This window comes from Amborella trichopoda, chromosome 11 (genome assembly GCF_054954075.1).
Source record: "Amborella trichopoda isolate Santa Cruz 75 chromosome 11, AtrichopodaSantaCruz75HAP2 v2.0, whole genome shotgun sequence".
Classification (NCBI taxonomy): domain Eukaryota; kingdom Viridiplantae; phylum Streptophyta; class Magnoliopsida; order Amborellales; family Amborellaceae; genus Amborella; species Amborella trichopoda.
In genome coordinates, this window is record NC_142346.1 from 21,099,114 (window position 1) to 21,110,624 (window position 11,511).

Below are 11,511 nucleotides of genomic sequence, written 5' to 3' on the forward strand. Positions count from 1 at the left end.
GTATATAAAATAAATAAAATAAAAATATTGTTTTTGGGCGATACAGTTGGTGTCGCCCAGCTTACAAGAGTGACATTACCTGTGTCGCCCAAACTAAAATGTCTCATATTGCTCTAAACATTTTTTGGTCTCTTCCAAATACCCTTAGCTGAATGCTCACAAACACACCTAAAATTCCTATGAGGTGAATAGGGTGAGATCCCCGTGGGTGCCAACAAACCTTGCTGTTTGGGCTCTTCACTGAGACGTCAAAGTTACGTCTGTGGGTGGTGATGGGCAGCGTCATCTACAGACCTCACTTGAAGGAATAAAAAAACGAGTAGAGGGGAAGGACACTCACACATGGCACTGCCATCGCCATGCACACCCTGTGAGACCGAGGGAGAGGCATGCATGACACTGCCACTGCCGTGCACGGCCTCTGCAAGAAACTCAAGCAAGGAAGAGGGTGAAGAGAGCGGAGAAGAGAGAGAAGGTTTACCTCAACCCCAAGGGTACCGATCGAAAGTTTCCCTCGTTCAGTCTCTCTCTCAAGTGTGACACCACAATGGTAAGAAAGAGAAACTTGTATTAAGTGAAAACTCTCTCTTGGGTGTGTTTAGGTATCTGTCCTCTCTCCTCCTTTTCTGCGTACAATGATGGTATGTATATATAAAAGTGTGCCCGAACATGGGTGGATGATCAAAAGTATCCTTAATTGTTGTAAATTAAGATTAAATTGAACTAAAATAATTTACAAAGTAGGGTGCAAAATAACAGATTTTCCCCTCCCTAACCTGTTGTGGAATTCTAGAACAATCCCTGTGTTTCTTTAGGACTTGTGTGATCTTGCATGGCTGATTTGGGGTCATTCTGATGCCCAATTGATCGTAAGATAAATCGTTTCTTCTAGGGCTCAACATGACGATTGATTTGATACCAACTTCGAGCCATGGATCGTGTTTTTAGTACACGATCATGCAACTTGAATTTTGAGTAGATCTTGAAACTTTGAATAGATAGTGTGTTCATTACTTGATGTCTTTTTATGTTTTCGTCTTTGAATCACACTGAGCATGCTTCTATGATCACGGGGCACTTAACACAGCTCGATTCCTTGACAGAACGAAGATTTTGCAAGTTTGGAATTTTGGCTGGAATCAAGGATTCCAACGATGGAATTTACAGTTTGTTAGTCGGCTTAGTGTGCAAAATCCGACTGTTCGTCGTGTACGGGGTTCGGGTCAGAGGTGGCTGAGACCTTACGCCTGCAGTGGAACAGGTCTCGTGTCGATCCAACTCATGAGCAGCGTGATTTGGCCACTCGAGTGAGGCACGACACTGCTAAATTGTCTGCACTTTCTTCACGGATCAACAACTTCTCGCTAGCTTTTCTTCACACTCGGGTATCGTCAAGGGGCATGCCACATATCGAATCGCTCGTTTTGACTAAAGGAACATGTTCACCAAATTTGAGTACGATCCAACGTGGTATTTTTGAGATATGAGCATCGAAAGTCACTGGTCATGACTGTCCCTTCAATGCTGTAGAATTGCAGGATGGCCACACGAGAATAGTGTGCTGCTCCCTCTGTTTTACTCTTTCACCTACAACTTCTTCTTGGAATGTCCGTCTGGGCTAAAATTTGACCCCTGAGGGTTTTCAACCATGCTGGATTAAATGAAGATGGTCCTATAGAAATTTTAGATACTAAAAATATAGCTCTAGTTATTGGGGTCAGTTTCAAGGTGATAGAGGCCGATTCTACTGGAACTGTTTCTCAATGTGCACTGCCTTACACAAGTCGTAATGCAACAAAACTTGGCGGGAGACTTTTGAGAGACCTCATGAAGATCTTGACCAATTCTGGTGCTGTTCTGAGACTATCAAAATTTCCACTACTTGTTAGGCCTTTATTGAGCAGGGGCCCCATGTTGATCAAAAATACCTTCCAACTTCATGCCCCACCGATTGTTGTGCTTCAAAATAATTGAGAAGTGCAATCATTCAGGAAGCTTGAGGGATCTTGTCAAAGTCCTCACCCTATCCGCCCTACCCACCTTATCCGCCCGAACACACCTAAAATTCCTCTATCATTAGTTGGTACCTGCCCTTGCCCTCGAGCAAGGTTTTGTGAGAGCGATCTCAAGTCCTGGGTACACAAGAGACTCGAGACACATACCCTCAGATCACCTAGATCCATAGGGCGAGATCGAGGAACCGAACCAACCTCCTCTCGTCAGCCTGATAGGGTGGTCGAAACACTCCCTTGGGGATCCCAAAGGAGACGGCGAACACTTAGGTCAACCCGCAGAAGGAATCATCTTCCTCAGCCACCAGTCGAGGAAGAATTCTTGAGGCGCCTTCCTCTGCTGCCGACCTTGCAGGATTTAATCCCAAGCACGGCTCACCTCATCTTATCGTCCAACCAGGCCGACGGCCCTGAGTCATCAATATCTCAGGAGCCAGCCCAAATGGGTGATGATGTTAAAAGCACCCCACAACGGTCAAAGCCAGGGCAAGACCTTAAATATCCCCTACAAGTGTCCAACCCCAGCAACGACATAAAAGCTGCCCCGAACGTTCTAACCCTTCTTCTCCTTCCCTCTCCTCTATTCCTTCTACTGGTACCACTCGGCGATGGCCAGACTTCGACTTTCTAAACAGAGAGTTTGGAGACACTAGCCTCACCTTGCCGCAACAAGAATGTCTTAGAGAAATGTTGGCCCAAGCAACAGGATCTCAATAGCCGCCGACTCCCTAACAACCCAAGCCAAAACTGAGCCATCATCGAGCTCCTGCTCCCACGAGGCCGGCCACAGGATCCAAGTGCATGAGGAATCACTCAACTCGGGGCAAGTACCATGTGAGGTCATGGACCCACGGCTTGGAGCCGACCCTTCTATCTCCTAAGCTAGTCAGAGACCAGTCTTCTCCCATATTGTGCCCCTCCTAGAGACTGACATGTCGGGATCATAGGTGGCTACACTCGAGATCAACAAAATCCTTGCAAATCCCGAGACGAGGACCTTTAAGAAGCTCTAGACGAATGGGAAGAGAGCGGTCAGGCCATGGTGGATAATCTTGAAGAGATCAATCTGGGAGATGAGGCTGACCCAAGGCCAACCTTCATCACAATAAAGATGTCCCCAAAAGAGAAAGAAGACTATATCTCCCTCCTTCGAGCAAATCGGGATCTCTTTTCCTGGCATTATCATGTGATGCCCGGTTTAGACCCTCAGATTACTGTTCACCACCTCGTCGTCAATCCTACCATTAAACTCATGAAGCAGAAATCAAGAAGGTTTAGGCCCGACCTCGAAATGCAGATCGATGCCAAGGTGAACAAGATCAGGCAAGCTGAATTCATGCGTGAAGTCAAATACCCAAGATGGCTGGTGAATGTCGTCTCAATGAAGAAAAAGAACAGCCACATTAGGTCTGTATCGACTTTCATTACTTGAAGATCGAGCCAGTCAAAATCAAGGCAATTCAGGACATGCCATCGCCTACAACCCTCCATGAACTGTGGTCCCTCCAAGGAGAGCTCGCCTACTTTGAAGGTTCATTTCGAACCTCTCTGGGATATGCACACCGTTTTCACAGCTACTAAAGAAGGATACTCCCTCCATATGGAACGAAGCGTGCCAAGATGTGCTCGAGGACATCAAGAAGTAATTGTTGAATCCACCAGTACTCTCTAAAGAAGGATACTCCCGCCCTTGACAAGTCACTCGGGGCACTCCTGACGAAGAACAATGATGGAGGGAAAGAGACAACGCTCTATTATCTCATCCGCAAAATGCGAGGGGTCGAGAAGAACTTCCCTCCCATTGAAAAGATGTGCCTAGCCTTGATCTTTGTGGTACAGAAGCTCCGCCATTACCTGCTTGACCACGAGGTCAAGTTAATATCCAAGGTAGATCAGGTCAAGTTCCTTATGTCCCGATCATGTTTGTCTGGACGTTTGACCAAGTGGGCATTATTGCTAATGGAGTTTGACATCACGTATGTACCACAGAAGGCAGTTAAAGGTCAAGCCCTAGCTGACTTCCTTATGGATCACCCAGTCCCCTCAGAATCTCCCCTGTCAAGCGATCTCCCGGATGAGGAAGTTTTTTGTACGGTGTTAACTCGGCCATGGGAGATGTACTTTGACGGATTTCAGTCTGATAGAGGGGGAACCAGAGTTGTCTTCCTGACTCCCAATGGAGAAATGTTTCCTCTATCCTTATCACTTGTGGAGGCATTTTTTCATAATGAAGTGGAGTATCAAGCCCTCATAATCGGACTGAAGATCGCTCAGGAGCTAGACCTGGAACATCTAAACATCTTTGGTGACTGTAAGCTGGTCATTCGACAGCTAAAGGAGATCTATGATATAAGGAAGGATACTCTCAAGCCTTACCATGACACGGCCAAAACTTACATGACCCAGTTCGATGACTTCTCACTAACTCATATCCCTAGAAGGCTAAACTCACAAGCAGATGCGCTTTCAAAGCTCGACACCACCATCCAATTGTCTTCATCAGGGCCCACTCAAGTCTAGGTAACCAAATGGAGACATGTTGACTTGAGAATTAAGTTCACATAGACGATGAAAGGGATGTCTCCCCAGAGTGCCCGCCTTACCCAATCGGGGCACTCCTCGCGAATAAGGATGTCCTCAAGGCGAAACAGGAAGTTTCCCAGGGAAAAGAAGCCAAAGCAAGGAAGTAGGAGCTCGAATTCTGCGACCCGATGTGTGCAGAGGTTGAAAAAATAGAAGAGTGGAGGGAGCCCATTGTGGACTTCGTAAAGCATGAAAGGCTACCTCACGATCGAGTGAAGCACAACAACATATGCCGGATGTCCACCAAGTACAACCTTCTTGATGGGGATGTCCTCTTTCGTCGATCATTTAACAAGATCCTCCTTTGATGTGTCGATGCACAAGAGGCAAGAAAAGTACTCGAAGTAGTACACTTGGGCATCTGTTGACTGCATCAGTCCGGCCTCAAGCTCTACTAGTGCATACACAGACTCAGCTATTAGTGGCCTTTCATGGTAGCTGATGCCCAAAACTATGCCAAAAGATGCCAGGTGTGCCAAATCCAGTCAAGCCTCATTCATCAGCCCCTATATCCTCTCCATCCTACAGTGACATCATGGCCTTTTTCCCAGTGGGGTATGGACATTATAGGATCCATTGACCCTCCTTCTGCCTTGGGTCATGCCTTTATCCTGGCGACGATAGACTACTTTTGAAATGGGCGAAGCATGTCGCCTCGGATAGGTTTCGGGGATCGTTGTGGCTAACTTCGTGTGGTACCACATCATATATCGGTTCGAGGTCCCAGACCGAATAATTTCTTACAATGGCCCCCAGTTCAAGAGCCAGCATGTTGACTGCCTAGTCAACCAATTCGGTTTTGAGTGGAAGTACTCGACTATGTACTACCCTCGAGCCAACGGGTTAGCCGAGGCATTCAATAAGACTTTGTGCAGGGTGCTCCGGAAGTCAGTGTCAAAGTCAAAGAAGAACTGGCACAATAAATTGCCTGAGGCTCTGTGGGTCTATCACACTACCACTCGCAGTGCTACAAACTCCACCTCTTACTCCCTGGTTTATGGGGGTGAGGGGGTCCTACCCCTCGAAATTCAAATACCCTCACTCCGTATTGTTAAACATTAGGGACTAACTGAAGAAAAGAGGGTCAGGCTCCGCTACCATGAGCTGGATGCCCTCGATGAAAAAAGACAAGAGGCCCAACAGAACCACAACCTCAATCAACGAAGAATGAAGAGGGCATTTGACAAGTCTGTCAAGGCTAGTTCATTCGCTCGTGGGGACTTAGTCTTAACATTCAAGAGAACGATCGTCATGCATGGGTGCCACAAAGGAAAGTTCAAACCTAAGTGGAAGGGTCCATTCGTAATCAAGAAGGTTACACCGAGTGAGGCCCATGTACTGACAAACTCTAATGGAGAAGAGGTGATGCCGCTTATCAATGAGCGATATTTAAAGAAGTATTATCCCTAACATGGCAGTAAAGCACGGTGTGTGCAATAAAACAATATAAATGAAGATGAGAAACATCAAGCCAACTGAAAGGAAATTCATTTCAGTCATTGAACCAATTCGGTTTTGAGTGGAAGTACTCGACTATGTACTACCCTCGAGCCAACGGGTTAGCCAAGGCATTCAACAAGACTTTGTGCAGGGCGCTCTGAAAGTCAGTGTCAGAGTCAAAGAAGAACTGGCACGAGAAATTCCCTGAGGCTCTGTAGGTCTATCACACTACCACTCGCAGTGCTACAAACTCCACCCCTTACTCCCTGGTCTATGGGGGTGAGGGGGTCCCCTCGAAATTCAAATACCCTCACTCCGTATTGTTAAACATTAGGGACTAACTGAAGACGAGAGGGTCAGGCTCCGCTACCATGAGCTGGATGCCCTCGATGAAAAAAGACAAGAGGCCCAACAGAACCACAACCTCAATCAACGAAGAATGAAGAGGGCCTTTGACAAGTCTGTCAAGGCTAGTTCATTCGCTCGTGGGGACTTAGTCTTAACATTCAAGAGACCGATCGTCATGCATGGGCGCCACAAAGGAAAGTTCAAACCTAAGTGGAAGGGTCCATTCCTAATCAAGAAGGTTACACCGAGTGGGGCCTATGTACTGACAAACTCTAATGGAGAAGAGGTGATGCTGCTTATCAATGAGCGATATTTAAAGAAGTATTATCCCTAACATGGCAATAAAGCACGGTGTGTGCAATAAAACAATATAAATGAAGATGAGAAACATCAAGCCAACTGAAAGGAAATTCATTTCATTCATTGAATTAGAAAATGTTGCAAGTTACAATCGAAGGCCCTTTGTTAGGGAAGTTACAAAGCTCTTGCATCTGAGGATAAGAGGACGGTTGCAAACCAAAGCCAACGGCATTGCACTTGCATCTGAGTATAAGAGGACGGTTACTGGATAAGAGAAACGCCCTCCCCATACAGAAGAAGCAAACCCACCAAAGAAATGCTTGCCTCATGAAGAAGTGGCAAAACCACTTGGAGAAGTTAGCCTCGGTCCTGCCAAGGAGAATGGTTACAGGCCAACATAAAAAGCTAACCACTTTCGAGTCAGCTTCAATTCATCTGACAAGTATATCAAACATACAAGGTGAACTTCTCTGGCAAGGCACTAGCCTACGATGGAGACCATACCCTGTTCACAGTGGATGCCCTTTCATAGAATAATATAGACTTCACAGTTCTACTGGAAGACTTGGCTCCCAACACACCGCGGTGGTAAGGCCTCCACGTTTGCCATCACTTTTGACCCCCACAAGACATTGGCTTTAGAAGTCATCGCCACGCACAACCCAATGCCACGTCCTATCAACACCATGGGCAGGCTAACCCTGTGCGACACTCTCACCGCAAGCCTCATATCCCCAAACATGTCTTTCACCGCATATGACCCAGGGATGTATGAAGGCGGTGCCACGTACGACTTAATGTCACGCGTGACATTGAAGCACCCTAGTTCCCAATGCTCCCAATTCTCGGGGGGTATTGACGCCTCTTCGATTCCCCCAATAGTCACCCCTCACCGATGGTCCACCTTCTTGTGACCTTTCGCCTTCCCCGCAATCCTTCAGGTATTCATAGGAAACACACCTCCGAGCCCCAGGAATCTACTCTCGGCCCTGTTCTTTCCCCTACTGGCGTGGCTTCTCCTAGTTAGAAAAACGGTTTTGCCCAAAGGGAACCTCCCATCTGACCCAATTTTTCCCCTTTTTTGATGGCTGGAAATATTGCAAAAAACACCAAAAAATAAACCTTCCTGTCTGCTGCTCGTTCCTAGAGTTAGGGAAAAACTACCGAAAATCCTCAGAAGACATTCTTGAGACCTTGCGGATTGCCCATCGCCTTAGGTTTTTGACTTCAGCAATTCACTAAAGCTCACCAAAATTTCGCTAAGTTTTGGTGAGCTCAATGCAACCTCTTCTCCTTCTTCTCTGACAACCAAAGAACTGACAGAGCCCTCATAACTCTTTGCGACCTCCCCTTCAACATCAGAATGACCAGAGAAGCACTTGAACTCCGGCAGGGCACCTCTGCAAATTCTACCAAGGCCTCGAGAGACCCTCTTCCTTGCTCAAAAAACCTCGACACTTGCTTAAAAATATTTGCAATCAAACTACGAAGCTTCAAACCTCTTGAAGTTCGCTAAAAAAAACCCTAAGGACCTGCCTCTACAAGTCTTGGTCGGGAAGTGCTCGTCGGAAAACCCTCGTCAGGAGCTTTGGTCTCTCTCTCTCTCTCTAAAAAGCCCTTTTGCTATTTTACCCTTCGATAAAAGCGTAATGTGGGGGTTCTCCAACTTTTATACCCCGCAGTGCTGAGGACTACCCTCAACAAACTCATAATGATGCTCCAGTCCCCAGCTCTTGATGGCTATAGGACCAAGCGGGGCAAGCCAAGCTCGAGACCCTAACTATCATCACCGCGTGCGTCACGTCAGGAGGCTAGTGCCGCGCACCACATCAAGGTTTTCACCGAGCACTTCATCCTGGGGTCATCGCCGCATGCTCCCTCCTGGGGTCATCGCGGCGTGCTCCCTCTAAGGTATCACGACGTACCTCGTTAAGGGGATCATCGTCGCACGCCTCGTCAAGACCTTCGTCGAGCGCTTCATTAGAAGGCTATTACCGCATGCTTGGTCAAAGAGTTAACACCATGTGATTTGGTAAGGGCTACTGCTGCAAGCTCCGTCAAGGGACTTAACGCATTGCCTCGGCTTACTGATGCATGGGCTACCCCACACTTAGTGTCATGCTCATGCCTCGAAACTCCCCTTCTGTCCATCTTCCTGCATCCTTGGGAAGTTCATTCCCTGCACCACAATCTCGCTCCTCAGCCAGCCCAATTTCTGGAGGTGACTTTATTCCCCATGGAGTCGCTTCCCTCACTACGCCACGGTCCGTGCTGCAAGACCTTAAACTGCACAGCCATGGTCTGTGCTGCATGACCTAAAACTACAGTGTCACGGTCCGTGCTGCATGACCTTAAACAGCACAGCCACAGTCCATCTAAACTGCATAACCATAGTGTCTCATGACTCAAACCTGTATGACCACGGTCAAAACTATATGACTTTAAACTGTAGCAGAGGTCTAGTTGCACAAGCTGAAACTGCAAAATCCTTGTCACATGACCTTAAACTTACGACCATGGTCCAGCTGTGTGACCTTACACCATAGTGCTTGTCCTAGCCGCATGGTGTTAAAAGGCTTAGTACAATGGTCCAAACTATATGACGCTAAACTGTAGTGAAGGTCTAGTTGCACGACCACAAAATGCATTGTCTTAGCTGTATGGCTTTAAACTGCACAACCATGGTCCAAGCTACCAAACCCTAAAACTGAAACCTGCAGTATGACGAATGGTCGATACGCATAACTCCAACTAGACCCCTAACGGAGTTAGATGTATGTAAGGGCCGTACTTATCCATCATCTCTAGGGAGTTAGTGTCATCCTTCCTTCAACCCATGGTGAGGTTCATCTGTGCTCTAACTTATCAGAGTTCCATGCACACCAATATTCATGATCCCCGTGGAGCCACACTGGCCCTCCTAATCCCCAGTGAGGCCTCTCCCGTTAACTACCCCTCATAGGGTCACTACCATCATCTACATCTTTTCACATGTGGATAGCCTTAACTATCTTTATCCCTAGGGAGTCAAATTACTATCCACATACCAATCCCCCCATGCAGCCCTACTGACATGGCGACCCATGCTCGATCCATGTTGCATGACCTTAAACTACATACCCACGATCCAAACTATATGACCATAACTGTAGCGGAGCTCTAGTCGCATGACCTTAAATTGCCCGGTCCTAGTTGCATGACTTTAAACTACATAACCGCGGTCGGAGCTATATGACCTTAAACCATAGTGCAAATCCTGGCTGCATGATGTTAAACTGCTTCGCCTAGGTTCAGGAGGCATGACCTTAAAGACACCCCATGTGCGTGCACACCTCCCTTTTTGCGTGCATCTTCATGCACGCCTTCCCTAACCAACCCGTTGGTGTGCGCATACCCTCTTCTTCTTCTCACTCATGTCTTCCCTAGCCGGCCCATTCGTGTGCTCGGGCCTCCTACATCAATTCCATTACCTTGTCAGTGAGTCGACATATGTGCACACACCCTTTATATCCATTGGCACGCACATCTTCCCTAACCGGCCCATTCAGGTGTGCAGGCCATCTTCACCATCTTTCATCTCATTTCCCAATGAGTCTTACCCATGCTCACCAAACGACGAGCCGTCTCGCCACCTGGTTAGTGGGTCACCATTATTCACTCACTCATCATCAACTCTTTACAGGCAACTTCATGTCGTCTCCCCAAGTGGGTCAAAGTCATCACCAAACTCACTCCATGGCCTTTACAGGCTGCCATTCCTTACCACCACAGTCCAGTTGTATGACCTTAAAACTATAGTGCACATCCTGAGCGCATGATATTAAAAGGATGCACGTAGGTCTCGAAGGCAAGACCATAAAACATGCCTTCTCTAAAAAAACTAGCCATGGTGTACACCTGGACAAGGGAACGCCATGAGTAAAAGTGACAGATGGGCATGGTCACTAAACCGTGAGTAAGAGAGTTTTGTAGAAAAATAGACCCAGGCATAGTAAAAACCCCAAAAGGGCACCGTGAGGAAAAATGGATAAAAAGGGTGGACATGGCCACAAAGTCATTAGTAAAAGAGCCCGGAAATAACATAAGTTAGTGAAAACCATCTTCACGACACCACTTCTCCTGTTCAAGTGAAAACCCATGAAAGGGTGCTTGGACTGACAAAGCAAGTCGACACACTTCCATAGTCTCAGCCAACACCCCAATCTCTTGGCTCATGAAGGAATGAGAGCACATAATATCTCTCAAGTATCGTGGATCATCAAGGAGTGAGAGCCTCATAAGATCTCCCCAGTTTCAATGGCTCACCAGGGGGTGAGAGCCACATATGATCCCCCGTGACATGGCTCATCAACGAGTGAGAGTACATTATATCTCCCAAGTTTTGTGGCCTATCAGGGAGTGAGAACCTCATAAGTTCTCCCCTGTTTCAATGGCTCACCAGGGGGTGAGAGCCGCATAAGACCCCCATGACATGGCTCGTTAGAGAGTGAAAGCACATAAGATCTCCCAATTTTCATGGCTCATCTGGGAGTGACAGCCTCAAAAGATCTCCCCAGTTTCAATGGCTCACCAGGGGTTAAGAGCCGCATAAGATCCCCCACGACATGACTCATAAGGGAGTGAGAGCCGCATAAGATCTCTCAATGATAACAATAGTCCTTGAGGGTGAGGATGATGACTAAAAGATCCCTCCAAAAATTCTAAGAACCATCGCAAAGGCCAGAAACTAATGAAGCCAGGGTCTAACTTTCCATAGGCTCGAGGTTAGTCTTCGTCGAACCCCCTAGCCTACATGGGACAAGAATTTTGGGTTGAGTTAAAAGTCCCC

At 47.2% G+C, this 11,511-nt stretch overlaps 1 protein-coding gene across 1 annotated transcript; it reads left to right on the top strand.

The window, feature by feature from the left end:
* The first annotated feature begins 3,782 nt into the window (after positions 1-3,782).
* LOC148779795 (uncharacterized) lies at positions 3,783-4,532 on the top strand. The gene is made up of 2 exons (XM_088850601.1): positions 3,783-3,899; positions 4,005-4,532. The coding sequence occupies exons 1-2, from the start codon at positions 3,783-3,785 to the stop codon at positions 4,530-4,532; spliced, it is 645 nt and encodes a 214-aa protein (XP_088706727.1).
* Positions 4,533-11,511: the final 6,979 nt, after the last annotated feature.

Bases quoted from the DNA above. Each gene is read 5' to 3' on its own strand.
- LOC148779795 (XM_088850601.1), top strand. From the start codon at position 3,783: ATGCGAGGGGTCGAGAAGAACTTCCCTCCCATTGAAAAGATGTGCCTA. The intron at 3,900-4,004 runs GTAGATCAGGTC...GTACCACAGAAG, and splicing joins AGGTCAAGTTAATATCCAAG to GCAGTTAAAGGTCAAGCCCT.